Source organism: Chaetodon auriga, chromosome 6 (genome assembly GCF_051107435.1).
Source record: "Chaetodon auriga isolate fChaAug3 chromosome 6, fChaAug3.hap1, whole genome shotgun sequence".
NCBI classification, from domain to species: Eukaryota; Metazoa; Chordata; class Actinopteri; order Chaetodontiformes; family Chaetodontidae; genus Chaetodon; species Chaetodon auriga.
The window spans coordinates 27979810-27995139 of NC_135079.1; the positions used below are offsets into that span (position 1 = coordinate 27979810).

Sequence of the window (15330 nt, forward strand, 5' to 3'; positions counted from 1 at the left end):
CCACAACAAAGCAGTGGTGAGATGCAAATAACACATCACAACATAGGAACTGTCCAGGCTACATTGACATTTACACAAGTCAATTACAACAAGTTGATCCAAAAGCATAACACACGGTCAGAAAACGCCACAGCAGTGAGAATTCTTTCAAGTTCTGACAGTGTGGCAGCTAATTGAAAACAATTAGCCAAGTGGACCAGAAAAATTAAGCTGCAGCTCTTTGAATGCACATTTCTGATGATTATGTTACCATTTGAAACAATTAGCAGTCTAGACAGCAAAATAAAAATAAGCAAGGAAACGTAAAAGTGTACCCTTTATTTGCATTTTTCTTGTGACCAATTGCAAACAATTAGTGAGCCAACAGTAAAAGTTAGCTAATACACTAATTTTTAGTGTCGAAGCCAGAGATTTAGCTCTGCTGTAAAGTAAGTGACTACATCCCTGAGAAGGAAAGACAAAATTTAATTTAGAGAGTTGGTCAAGGTTTTGCATCTTTAGCTACCCCACTCCGGAATGAAGTGTATGTTCACATGAGGTTCAACATAAACAGTTTCTTACCTTTAACGGATCGTGGCTTGGCCTGTTTTCGTCTCGACATCTCTGGTCTTGTCCTGCTTGTTTATATTTTACTCTCTATTTGCTTTTGTTCCGTTCCGTGTTTTCAGCTAACCATACAGGCGGACACAGTCGGGTTATCTTTCCCCCTCTTCCTTCACTTCGCTGCTGCTTTGTTGCTTCTTAGCCTGTTGCAATGCGGCAGCTTCGGTCTCAGAGTGGGAAACGCTCGTTAGTCCAAAGAGAACAAACCCAACACATCGGGAGTGAAGCGGCTTGAAGGAGAGATTCCACTGAAGCGTTTTCTTCCTCAACGTTCGCTCGGTCTCGCGCAACCTGTAGAATAATCGGCACAACTTCCCGTTGGTATCCCCTCTCTCTTCGTTACAGCGCGGCGCAACACCGACAACCTTGCTTTTTTGTTTCTTCTCTTTCAGTCGCACGCGTTTTGCTTTCTGCTGTGCAACCTGGGTGCTCTTGCTGCTCAGACCTTTTTTCCAGCACAAGCGGACCGGGGCGCGAGCTGCCCGCCACACGCGCAGCAAACACCTGAGCAGGTCCTGCGCGGTATTGAGAGAAAGTGACAGGGACACCGTCCAAGTGTACGGTACGTGACGATCCAGGTGATGAGAAGCGACCGACAATGTTCTGGCAAATTGCAGTCAAAAAAATGAAACGTGGCTTCTTCTCCGCGCTCCTCGTATATTCGTTGTGGGTTGTTTTTTTTTTTTTTTTTTACTCTAAACTATTTCAGTCTGTTTTTTTTTTTTTTCTTTTATCTCCAGGAAAGCGGCACCGACCCGAACCAACCAGCCTCCTGTGTTCCGTTCCGCTATTTTACGCTAAGCAGTGGTGGTGGTGTTCTGGTGGCATGGACATTGCGCTCTTCCCCTGCATCTCCACCTCGAGGGGAATACTGCTTTTACCACCCACGCTTTCTTTTTGTTAATATTTCTCAATGCCCTACCGGCGGTATTGATAGCAGCCTAATATTTCTACTAGTCTAACCCTTCGCTAGCCTCTGTCTCCCTGCTTTTTCTTTGTCCTGACTCTGGCTACCAGTCTCCCTCCTCCTCCTCTGCCTGCCTCTGCTGGCGGGGCTGCGGCGCAGACACACATAATAAAGCCAAGGCAGGCAGTGCTTGGCTGGAAATGTAGCCGCGTCCCAGCAGGGGGATGTGAGAGAAGGGTCCCGGCGGGGGAGCGCTCTGATCCCGCAGGGAGCAGCTCGGCACAGCCCGGGTTGGCTGAGGCAGAGAGGCAGGAGAGAGGCAGGTTGGGCTGACGGAGAGAGAGGGGAGGCATAGGGGAGAGCTAGGCAACAGCGCCAAGCTGTGGCCGACCGGTACAACTACAACAGGGACTCTGAGAATACAGAGGGAGGAGACAGGGAAAATATGGACTTGGATTAAAGTTGGATGTGGAAGAGGCTCTAAATTTCAAAAGGTCAAAAAGTTTGACAAACAAAATGAGGGTTGCTGAACAGCACAAGTGACTGAATGAATATATCACCTCATGCTTAGGTAGGCATAATTAGTTTTGAGCACTGTTCAGCTGCGGGGAATGGTGCTATCAGCCAGCAACCAGTGTCACTCCATGTCACTGTCAAGCCCCTGCAGCAACAATAGTGTTTTGTATTTGTACTAAATATTTGTGCTGCATTTAATAACATGCCTCTCTGTTTGTGGCTTTGCTACTTAGGCCAATTACAGGCAAGCTGAGACAGAAGTGTCTTTTTGAACTCATTTTGTTTTTAGGCATAGGAAAATCATAATTTCCAAAGCAATACAAAGGGCAGTGAATGAAAACACCACATTTTGAGTGGATAGAGGAAACAACTTCATTCATTCATTTAACTGCCACCATGTACCTACAATTACTGTAAGGTTAAAGGCACTCTTGATTTGAATCTTTAAATATTTAAAAATATTTTCATACCAGTGGTTGGGGAAACACATTTCCTGGAATTTCTTTTTGTTAGCTGCTTCATGAAAATTCACCTAATATTGGTGCAGCTGTTGGACAGAAACATACCTACAGTATAGTCATGCACATTGTAATTTCTTGAAGACATGCTGAGGTCAATAAAAGTTCCTAAATTGTCCTCTAATGCATGAGATGTTCGTTGGGTGGAGCAAGTTGTGACACATCTTCACCTAAATGAGTCTAAGTTTACCTTGTCATCAGCAGCTGTGGTCAGCTTGAATCACCATAAAAGCCTCAAATTAGTGGTCACTTGTAATATACTGTTAAGGAAGTTATATTTTGTCCATAAGCAGCCATTCATCTTGTCTGCAAAAATGTAGCTAAGTTGGTTTCAGTGTTTTGGTCAAAATTAGTTGATGTCTGGCAACATTAGAGAGAGACTTGGTGGTATTATGTGGAAGCATGTGGGCCAGTTTGTACAAAGTCCAACCTCAGTCTCAATGCAGACACAAGTTCAAATCTAACGTTTTGCAGAGTAACACATTTTATATCTAGTGTTTTCATTCAAGAATTCAGAAGAAAATATTTAAGGCAGGGATAGCAATAATAAAGCTTGCAGGAAACAAAGGCATAGCTTTTATCCTGTTATGTTCCATTTCCTCCATAAAATTTCTTCACAGGATTTGTGTACAGTTTTGGAATGTTATACACAGTTTCTTATTTCACTCATTTGCAGTGGATTTCTTCAGGACAGTGTCTCCCAGGATAAGTTTAAGCCTATTGAGTCAGGCTGAGCAGAACTTACCCGTGCAAAATGAACATTTTCCACACTTTTGATTGAGATCACATAAAACGTCTGTTTCTATCCAGTCATGGGCATACAAGAACATAGACCTCTGTGTTGCAGTGATGTAACATCCATTTAAAATCAGCTGAGGTGCTTTCTCAAAAGGGGGAAAAAAAACCTGTGTCCTCAATTGTCCCCAGTTGCCCTTGTCTATGGGCTATGGCTTTGGATGTGCCCCTCCAAGGAGGAGCATTTGATCCCCATTTTTTTCTGGAAACTGTTTGCACATTGGAGGGCACTTCCTGTCACAGTGAAAATAAACCGTTTGACTTACTGTATAAACATAATTCCATTAGCCACACTAGTCTGTACATGCATATGTGTGTCTGTCTGTGTCTCCTCTTCAAAGCTCCTTTATGTCCAGTAAAGAAAAGAAGAACAATATAGAGCAGACAAAGAGGGAAAAAATGAAAATCACTGTACGCTTTGTTCTTCACACTCTACTCCAACTGAGCACTCGCTGACTGCAGCTGAGCTTTTCCATGTGCTCTCGCTCTCTCGATCTTGCAATCTGTCTCTGTCTCTGCCCCCCCCCCCCCCTCCCCCTTGTTGTCATGGATAACTGGGCAACGTGGAGCTCCCTGTGCTGACCAGCAGGACCACAGATTGAGCCTGCCTGCCCCCCACCCCCCTTCCCATCCTCCCATGGAGAGACAGAGCAGCCTTTAAGACTGACCCCCCACTGACTTTGTGAAGGTAGGGGGCTCTTGTCTCTGTGCCCTCCCCTTGCCCCTACCCACACACCCCTCTCTCTCTGCCTCACCCTCCAACCTTCACCTCTCCCTCCCCATGGAATGAGTACACGCCAGGACACCCATGTGTGCATTTCTGTGTTTGGTGTGTGTGTGTGTGTGTGTGTGTAAATGCACATTGCTCCCCCAGTGTGACTGCCACTGGCATGGAGGGGCAAGAGCCCTCACACAGTGGTTGGTCCCCCCTCCACCCTGTCCCCCCTCCTCATTCTGCCGGTAAACACAAAGAGTGGGAAAAAGCCCATATTACAAGCTCCTTAAGGGTCAAGGACAGGCCCCCGTCTGAATAGCTTCTAAAAGTCGTATTGTTCAATCACATAGCTAGTGATTACACCCTCTGTCATCTCTGCACGGATTTGGCTTCTTTATATAAACAGTAACAGAACATCAAGTATCAGCTACTGAATAGTTGGCCAGCAGACATTCAGTGGGAATTGACACAGATGGGACATCGATGGAATAAACCAAGGGAAGATGTAGAATTACAGCCCCAAAAATGGGGTTTTGGATTCAGGTATCAGGATCTGGGCTGTTTAGTTTTGTTATTTCGTGTTTTATTTTGAAGGTTTTCCTCATGTGTCATGGGTTTACTTCCTGTGTTTTCCCACCTGTGTGATTCACCTATTGTTTGCACTTGTGTCTGAATAATCCTTCCTAGCCAGTCTATGTAAGTCTGTGTGTTCCCTTGGTCTTTGTCAGTTCGTCCCTTGTACATGTGCAAGATGGTGCTGTGCTAGCTGCCACCCTGTTGCAGTAGCTCCGTCGTTTTCATTCGTTTTTGCTCATTTAGTGTGTTTTCTTCCATTTCTTTTCATTTCTGTTTCTTAACTGCGTTTTTGGTAACTGTCGCGATGTTCGTTCTGGTGGCCTTTCTGTTACTTTTTACACTCTTTGTAACGGAGGGCCATACAGATGGGAGTGGGACAGACAGTGCAGCCTAATGGACTTCACGGAGTCGTGATTGCATTCAGATGTCCTGGACCTGAGCCTGGAGGTACCCGGCCTCAGCTGTGCGCGGGTGGACAGAGATGTGGCTCGGAGCAGTAAAAAGAAGGGAGGAGGGATTGCGCTGTTTGTGAATGAGAAGTGGTGTAATCCCGGACATGTTACCATTAAGGAACTTTTCTGTAGCCCGGACATTGAGCTGCTAGCTCTGGGGATGCAGCTTTATTATTTGCCTCGGAAGTTCACGTCTGCCATCATGATCACTGTTTACATCCTTCCGATGGCTGACGGGGAAGCAGCACGTGACATCATCCACTCCACTGTAGCAGAGCTACAAACGCAGCAACCAAATGCAGGTTTAGTGATTACTGGAGACTTTAACCACAATACTTTGGACAAAACTCTGCCAACTTTCAACCAGTTTATCAACTGTCCCACCAGAGACAATGCCACACTACACTTACTGTGTGCTAATGCAAAGCATGCATACCACTGCCACTGCCCTTCCCCCCTAGGCAGAGCTGATCACGGCCTGGTTTTGTTAACACCTCGGTATGTCCCTCTTGTCCAGAGGCAGCCTGTGTCCACGAGAGGGCAAATGAGTCACTGCAGGACTGCTTTGGGATAACAGACTGGAATGTGTTGTGTGAGCCACGTGGGGAGGACATCAACAGCCTGTCAGAGTGTATCTCATCAGTACATCAAATTCTGTGAACAGACCATACTGCCAACCCAGACAGTGCACTGCTTTCCCAACAACAAGCCCTGGATCACCAGTGAACTGAAAAGTCTGCTGAACAAGAAGAAACTAGCTTTCAGGTCAGGCGACAAAAAAGAACAGAGGAGTGTTCAACAGGAGCTGAGGGAGAAGCTGAGGCAGAGCAGAGATGCCTACAGGAGGAAGCTGGAGGCCAAACTCCAGCAGAACAGAGTGAAGGATGTGTGGACAGGAATGAAGGAGATCATGGCAAAATGATCTCATGGCAAAAGACAGACCAGCAGCTGGCAGCCTTGAGAAGGCCATTAGCTAAACCACTCTTTCAACAGGTTTAGCTCACAGCCAGGAGTTGCCCTACAGTCCACGCCCCTTCACACCTCAGCACTATTCACAACGGCCTTCATAATCCCTGTCTGCCCAAGTTTTCTCCCTCCAATCCTCAACCCTCCCTGGTGATTCCCCCCCTTGAACTCAACTCCCACATGCCCCATCATCCCCCACAGCACCCCCTGCACTAGCATCATCCCCTGCCTGACTGCAGGCCAGGTAAGAAGACAGCTGAAGATGCTGCATTAGTTCCAGAGTCCTGAGGACTTGTGCCAGCCAGCTGTCTGTGATGCTGGGACACCTCTTCAACCTGAGCCTGAGCCTGTAGAGAGTCCTGGTGCTGTGGAAGATGTCCTGTGTGGTTCCTGTTCCAAAGAAGAAATTTCCATCTGGCCCCAACCACTACCGACCCGTTGCCCTCACATCACTCATGATGAAGGTGCTGGAGAGGCTTGTCCTGGCCTACCTCCAGCCACAGGTGAAATCATCACTGGACCCTCTACAGTTCACCTACCAACCCCATCTGGGTGTGGATAACGCCATCTTACACCTGATGTAGCTTTCCCACTCTCACCTGGATTGTAGTTGCAGCACTGTGAGGATGACTTTCTTTGATTTCTCCAGTGCATTTAATACCATTCAGCCACTGCTCCTGGGTGAGAAGCTGCAAGTGATGGGATTTGATTCACCCACAATCTCCTGGATTAGTGACTACCTGACAGACTGACCGCAGTTTGTCTGACTGGGCAACGTTCTGTCGGAGACCGTGGAAAATAGTACAGGAGCACCACAGGGGCCTGTTCTGTCTCCCTTTCTCTTCACCTTGTATACCTCAGGCTTTCAGTATAACTCTTTATTATGCCACCTACAGAAGTTTTTAGACAACTCAACGGTGGTTGGGCGTATAAAGGATGGACGACAGGAGGAATACAGAGCAGTGGTGGAAGATTTTGTGGAATGGTCAGGTAGAAATAACCTGCTGTTTAACGTGGCCAAGACCAAGGAGATGGTTATTGATTTCCAAAGAACCAGAACGACCACACAACTACTGTGTAGTCTGAGGGAGAATGTTGCAGTGGTGGAGGATTACAAATACCCTGGAGTGCATCTCAACACCAGACTGAACTGGAAAACTAACTTCAACGCTGTTTACAAGAGGGGGATGAGCAGACTCCACTTTCCTGAGGAGGCTCAGATCATTCAACATTTGCAGCAAGATGTTGGAAATCTTTTATCAGTCTGTTGTTGCCAGTGCACTCTTCTTTGCTGCAGTGTGCTGGGGGAGCAGCATCGAAGCCGGTGACACCAACAGACTGAACAAAGGCCGGCTCCATTACTGCCCGCAAACTAGTCACTTTTGAGGAAGTGGTGGAGAGGAGGACACTGGACAGACTGTTAACCATTATGGATAACCCTGAACATCCTCTTCACCACCTCATGGACAGACAGCGGAGCTCCTTCTCCAATAGAGTGCTCCAGCTCTGCTGTCACAAGGACCACTTAAGGAAATCATTCCTGCCACAAGCCATCACACTGTACAATAGCAACTTAAACAGTTAGTCCACCAACCTCACAAACTTTTGTCTTTTACATATTATTTTCACATATTATCTGCACTACTGCAATATTGCACATATCCAACTTGGCTGTATTGGTATTGGCTGTAACTACTAACTACTAAATTTCCCCAGTGTGGGATCAATAAAGTCTTGTCTTATCTTGTCTTATCTTATCTCATCTTATCTTATCTTAGGCAAACACGTTTTGAATGATATTGCTACAAGGGCTCTGGGACATGTCATAAAACTTCAGCATCACCACTTTTTTGGAATCAGAGTTGTATAGTCTTTTATGTGGTATACATTAAAACCGAAGCATAACTGAACTGAGCTGCAGGTTTTTCAATAAATGGAATTATTTAGGTGTCACTACTACAGCATGTATGACTGGGTTGGGGGGAATACTTCAATAACTTCGCCATTTACCATTTTCCAAAAAGGCCCTGTGACATTCGTGCTATTGTTGACAGCTAAACTCCCTTGCTACCTTTACTTGGAGGTTTTTCTTTTGATTTCATTGTGTCACTTATTGTGTGTGGGGTAATGTTGCAAAAAGGATTCTAATCGGAGACATAATAAAGACATCCAGCTCTTCATTGATGCAAGCTTGGGGATCAGCATCTTCTTGAACTGTATGAAAACCAAAGTATTCGGTAGTAAAGTATGCTGTAAAACTGGTGGATTGGTGATTAGTGAAGATTAGTGAGCAAAGTCATATGCAGATATGAAGGTTTGACTGATATGTTCTCCTCCTACTTTGTAATGTCAAACTAAGTGGTAATGTGATAAATAACTGAGAAACTGAGGCTACACATTAGCTTGAAGGGAACATGTTATAAAGCCAGCAGGGGCTGGGTATGTGATGTGACCAAATCTGTGATTAAGAATGTTGTCTTTAAAGACAAGATAAAAGCAGTAAGGGGTGCTTAGAGCTTCATCACAATGAATTCTATTAGGACAAACATGCTGTTGTCTACTGTTACAACCCTTTGATGGATAAAGCTAAGGATAAAGGGAAGCAACACGGTGCTGTGATGTTAAAAAGCAGAATGCCGTTTATTGTTTAATGAATCAGACCACAACAAAAATTAACACCAACAACAAACAAACCCAAATATAGGAATAACCAAGAGAGAGGGCGGCGGGTGGCGGCAAATCATAAAACAAACAAAATCCAGCTACGCCTATCCCCAATTCCACCCCAAAATTAACTATCCTACAAAGAACAACAAAAGAAGAAATTTATTTGCCTACTCTGTTTCTTACCTCAACAAAAAATACACGGGAACCACCACCCATGAACCTAATGCGCGAACAGAAAAGTTGCTGGTGGTGTGGTGCACGGTGATGTGTGAAAAACAAAATAAACTAACTACAGCCCAGCTCCCCAAACCTTGTGCCTCAGTGCAATTAATCGAACAGAACTAACTGGTAGACCTACAAACCAACACGGATCTACACAGGACTCACTAGCAATACCAATATTACTACTCTTTCGAAGAGGCACGACGAGGTAAACTGATCAAAGAAAATCACAGCTGCGCCAGGCTTCGACGGCACGCACTTTTTTATAATGTGCGTGCGTGCCCGGATTGGAGAGGGCACTGATGAATGGAGGGAGGAGAGACCAGCTGGAGCCACCGGACTGGTCGGGTACACTCAACGGGGGGGACGGTTCTGGGACTGGTGAGAGGCATCTCCAAATCAGGAGCCACCGCGAAAGGGAATGCCCGATGACGTCATGGTTCCCACGCTGCTGAACTGGAGATGCTCATGAATAAACAGGTTAAAAGGATCGAACACCTAATGCTCGTAACATCTACGTCAAAGAACCCTCACCTATGGATTATTTTCGGACAGAACACACTTGAGGAAATCCTTTTAACTAAAATGAAAAAATTTAATTGAAAAAAAAAATTATAATAAATCAGTACATTACCAAATACTTCCAAAATCTGTATGGTAGCAGGCAGACACTCGAGGGTGATTGGGGCTCTGATATTTTCTTTTGACTGTCAGTATTACGTTACAGCACATCACTTTGTGTCATTTCAGGCTCAGCTTCATTGTATATAGTTTAAATTACACCCTTGTTTTTCTTTTTCTGTTTCATAACCTGTTTACAACGCACCCAGACTGAAGCATGGATTTTTACAAACGCGTCACAGTACCCAGCCTGCTACTCATCCACACAGCAACTTTCATTGTTGCTACATTTGTATTCATTGTGAAGGACATAAAAACAGTCCTTACTTTGGCACCACCTTGTGGTAGTATCAAGAATGACACTGTGACAGGGAGCAAACCACATAGGTCTGACGTTTGTTGTCTGTGTTGTTTCTTAATTCAGGGTCCTGAAGGTTGGCTGTAACCTTGATGGGAGGTATAACTGCCAATTTGATGTGTTTGCTGCATTTCCTTCTTTTACAGCAGGGGGCAGTGTGTAGAACATTCATTGTAACATCTAGTAACGAGAAGTCATTCATTCTAACAGCACCCACCAATAGAAGAAGAAGCAGAAGAAGAATATTTTCAGGTGGCTGGGAGACATGTATGCATCACCCTTGACCAAGTGTGCAGATTATTCAGGCAGCAAGTAGGCAGCAGGATTTTAACTTCTCTGAAAGGCTCAGATTTTATTTTTCTCTTCACACAACTATTTACATCACTTTTCATCTGTACATGACAGCAGGCCTTTCAGTATGGCCATACCATACCAATCTAAACACTTTTGCCTTCAGGCAGGGTCAGACAATACGTCAAACAAAACTTCATTTCAAACATAACCAACCTTTAACATCCCACAAGTTAAACTCTCTTTGTTAACAGGTGAAAAGAAGAACCTGGCAACACCATCTGCCAGAAAGGTAGCACTCACTTCCAGCAGCCATCCACAGGTCAGCAGTAGAGTTAGAAGTGATGAGAAAAGCTGTGCAGTTGGAATTGGGTATTTCAAACTGGGAGGAAATAGGGAAACACTGACAGTAAAAATAGAGAGGTTATTAAAAAATGCTTGTGTGTCTTGAGTGGCTAATGTTGCAGTTGCTTTCAATGATAGGCAATAGCATTATTATTTCTCTTCAGAATTAAATTAATGCTGTATTTTTTAAAAACAAAATTAATTCTTTTTTAAATAGACTGTTAGCTTAATGAAGAAATACTTCCCAACATACAGTTACAGCATACAAAAATAGATATTTGCTATAGTTTTAAACATCTAAATCCTATTGGTCATTTGACCTGTTTGTGTGAACATACAGAGGAAATGTGCAAAAACTTGAGACATTTGAGACAGGAATCATGGTTCTGAAATACACATTGATACACATCCATTAAACCAACTGTAATGTCAGTGAAATATAACCCATAATACAGAACACAGTGCAGGATCTGGGCATCCTTAGCAGACCCATTACAAAAGAAGTCTGCCGCTGAATACAGATTCAGGGTCACTCACTCCTGACACTGTACAATTACAATTATGATTAGTCATTTGGCAGACGGTTCAGTTTGGTGGATGACAGCCCTACCCCCTGAGCTACAGCCGCCCCCTGACTGTAAGGTCTCCACAGCGTGAACCTGCAGACAACAGTGCTCCATCTCATTGCTTTTGCCCTGGATATCAGTTATTTTTATATGGAATAATTAGACAGATATCTGATTTAAATACTGCAAAGGCTTATTTGTTGTTTTCACTTAATGTGGGCTAGGTGCACAATGATAAAGAGTAAAGTACACATGTGTATGCATATGTGCATTTAGGTACTTTAATATGATCTGAAATAATTGCTATTTCTGAGTTAGGTTGTGGTATGGGTGAAAAGAATGTTCATCACCTGACCAATGGTGACATAAAGTAACTGGGTCCCCGGGCACCACTGTCGGCTGGCAGCCCACCGCTCCTGGTCTGCCGCGGAGGAAGAACTTGCTGTGATGGGTTAAAAGCGGAGAAAAGAATTTCACTTAAGCATGGCGTGTGCAGTTTCCCCTGTAATTCTGCACGTTGTGTTGTGACTAATAAAGGGATGTCTTCTTAATTTTAATTGAGTGGATTTATGGATGCATATGGGCTGTGTGTGTGTGTGTGTGTGTGTGTGTGTGTGTGTGTCTGTGTGTGTCTGTGCACGTGTGTGTTCTTCCAGGGAGTGGTAGCATATAGTGTGAGTGTTCTTACAGGGGGCGCTAGCATGTAGTGTGTGTGTGTGTGTGTGTGTGTGTGTGTGTGTGTGTGTGTGTGTGTGTGAGAGAGAGAGACAGAGAGAGACATAGAATGGAGCTTGACTGCCACAGGATCCCAGCTGCCTGAAATCTCTAAAGAAAACAAAACATGGTAGCAATGATGATGATGCTTGTGGAGATTATGATTTTATTGATGAGGATAATGATTTGAGTCTGATGATGATTACTATTTAAATCTTTGTGGTTGTTGTTGCTATCATTATGATGATGACACCATTTGTGATGATGATTGTGGTGATGATGATAAATGTCATTTGGATGGAGAATTTTTACAATTTCTTAAATAATGTAGTTGTGATATTTCTGATAAAATGGTTAGATGGCCCCTTCGGAAATGGGGGCAAATAAAGGTTCAAAGTTCACGTCCCTCATTGCCAGGGCAGGCTTGGGTGCAGCTACACTCTAAAAAGTCCAACTTCAAATTTGTTATTCTAACATTTTTTTCTTTTTCAAAGTTGAGTGAACAAATATTTGGGAAAAAGCTGAGCTAACTCCAAATTTCAAGTTAACGAATAGTTGTGTAATTGACTGAAAGTTTTAGGTTGAGAAAACTTCAAAAACTGATTAGGGCATCTTCTGAAGTAACTAAGGCCACTGTGCATGGGTAGACATTGGCATGGGGTAGTGATGTTATGTCAGATTATGAATTAAGAGTGTATAACACGACATACGTAAGCTGCACAGCACTCACAAACAGCATAAATTATCCAATCGTGCCAAAAGATTAAACAATTCCCAACTAAATCGCCTACATTGTGCCCAAACGCGTTTCTTGATGTCACTACTCGAGTCTCAAACGTCCTCTACTGCACATGCTCTTTGAAACGCCAGTGAGCGCGGAGAGAGAGTCGGCAAGTGCACACTTGTTACAGCTACAGCATGTTTAGAATTTCTGCGTCAACAACAAATGAACCAGGTAAGTCTATGTTGCACTTGCTAACTGCTTAGCCAGCAAACCCGTTGTCTTTTAATGCAAAAGTAAATGCTGAAAAGTTTACAGCGTGGCCCGCCTCCCCCACCGTTTTCATGTTCATATATGTTCAAAACAATGACAATTACCCGTGGCTAGCGGTTTTGCTTGGTCTAAATTTGCACATATTTTACTTGTGTAGTAGAGCTGCTGATGTCAAAGCATGTGTACAACGTTCTGTGGACATTTCCTCTGTCAGTTGGTTTGTGTTAGCAAGCTAACATGTGCTACAGTGCTCTGCCGTCAATTAGCTGCAGGTTTTGCTAAGTAAACTGGCAATAAGGTCTGTCTGTGCATGTTTAACATTGATGTGCCAGGTCTAAGTAATGAAGTATCCAGTTTCTTTTGTTTCTAATTAGATGCCTAAGACTTCCCTGATGATAAAACATGAAATTTTATCAGCTGCAGAAATACATTTTTTGCGCATGCTACACAAATATGTAGCATGTTTAAAAATGGAAATCTAGAATCTGAATTTAAAATGGCTGTATAGATCCAAAATTTGGATGCATTTCTGGCAATTATGTACATTGTTGACATTTATCTTTTCCTTGCTTCATAGGATTTGGAGGCAGTGCGAGTTTTCCCACCCCAGAATAACTCGACTGGAGCTGATGATGATCTTCCTGTCAGCATTGGATGCACACTCATCACAGCTTATTAAGCTGTACAGATCACGCAGTGGAACACTTGGAATAGAAATCATGATCCTTTTGGACAAGTATGATGAACAGGTAATGAATTATGTGGTATAGCAAGGTTAGGATCTGGGACCTATGACTAGAACAGTGCATTTTCGCCACTGTTGATTTTGTGTGACACAGGACATCAATTCTAAAAATGATTGTTTGAAAGGAGGCATAGGTTTTTTGTTCTGTTTTTATGGTAACACTAATGTGAGTGTAATGCTATGGGGAGGTTTTGAGATTTCTATAAATGTGATAGTTGCTATTTGTTTATTTTAAAAGAACTGGAAAGATGAACATTGATGAAATTGATCTGTCTAGATTCTGAGTTTCTGTATCTGTCATTATAGTAACTAGGGCTGGGCAGATACTGGTTTGCACCGAATACCGGTATATATTTTTGTTATGATATGAATTTTTAATATACCGCCATACCAGTGTATGAGATTACACAATATTCGGAACGCTGTGCCACACAACACTGTTTCAGATGGGACCCTTTTCAATGTTGCGCTTCTAAACACGTATGGTGAGGGTAAACTGTAGTACTCAGATGTTACGGTGAAGATGGATGGGATAGACATTGAAATTTCCGAAATGGAAGCTGCAGAACTAGTATAGCATGATGACACAGAAGAACGTGTGCCAAAAAGAGGAGCCATGTCTGTCGTTTTTTTGGTTTAAAAAAAAAGAGCAAGTGTTGTCGCCAGAGGCAACACGAGCAATTTGCTCCACCACCTTAGTCGCAAGCCTGTCTTGGAATATCAAGAATGTATGAGGATAAGATCAGCGCCCTCTACATCAGCAGATAACACAGGAAAAGCAAAAGAAAGATCGAGCCAAATGTCACTTCAAGATGCATTTACTAGAGGGACATCTAGCTAAAAACATGGGCCCGCCTAGCACTGTAGAAAAAGGAGGCTTCAGGCAGATGATCAAGACAGTGGATCCCAGGTATGAAATACCGAGCAGAAAACATTTCAGCCAAATTGCAATCCCCGATTTGTACCAATTAACCTGTCCAATACGAGTGCCGCCTGTACAGGGGGCATGATCAATGCTCACATTAGGAAGCACCAATCCTAACGTGTAGCATACCAGAATGACGGGGAGAAACTCAGCTAAAAGCCTCTACCAAGTATTGCCACCCAAACGAAGCATAATTCATACCCCAAGAAATTATATGAGCATGTAACAAAAACACGAACATAGCGCATGTCCACTTTCCAATTTCACCACTTGACGCAAACCACACAAGCCTGGTATCATATGAAAGCAGAGAGTCTGCTGATCACGAAGATGTCTGCCTCGCCAAATCATAAAGTATGTCTTACCTTTGCTGTTTTGTGGTCAAAAGTTATATTCCAGCTCGAAAAAAAAAGCTGCTCATGTCTCCTCCTATGACTCTGCTTCAGTCTGAGATGAGTCACGAAGGTCCTGGTTGTTTACATGAAGAGGAGGGGGTTTCTAGAGTGGGGGGAGCGCTCTTCATGCAATAACCTATCTCTGGGGTTACTTCCTTCTGGATCGTCATTGGTGTTACGCTGCCCCTCAAATCTCTTGACTCTGACTGGTTGATAGAGGGGTCGATCATCAAATATGACCAATGTGTTGCTGAGCTATTGACTGGTGTAACTGTGCAGTTAGTTTCAGCGCTCTGTCTCATTTACACATGAATGAGCAGAGCGCTCACAGAGGACACTGCTGAGCAGCCCAAGGTGTTATTTTACTGTTTTATTTGCACTTTGTCGTTTTATTAGAGCTACAAACAACAGCAAGTAGAAAAAAGGCTGAAAAAGTGTC

The 15330-nt window shown here is 43.7% G+C and overlaps 1 protein-coding gene across 5 annotated transcripts in view; it reads right to left on the minus strand.

Annotated features, from left to right (window-relative positions):
- The window catches only part of znf423 (zinc finger protein 423), a 206765-nt gene extending 204904 nt beyond the window's left edge, over positions 1-1861 (minus strand). For 3 of the 5 annotated variants that reach the window (XM_076732309.1, XM_076732307.1, XM_076732311.1), the window contains exon 1: positions 562-1841. In XM_076732309.1, coding sequence (XP_076588424.1) covers positions 562-601 — 40 coding nt within the window. In that variant the 5' untranslated portion in view covers positions 602-1841. Of the gene's footprint in view, positions 1-561 lie in introns of all 5 variants that reach the window. The other 2 variants (XM_076732310.1, XM_076732308.1) reach the window with 1 other exon arrangement.
- Between the last annotated feature and the right edge of the window lie 13469 nt (positions 1862-15330).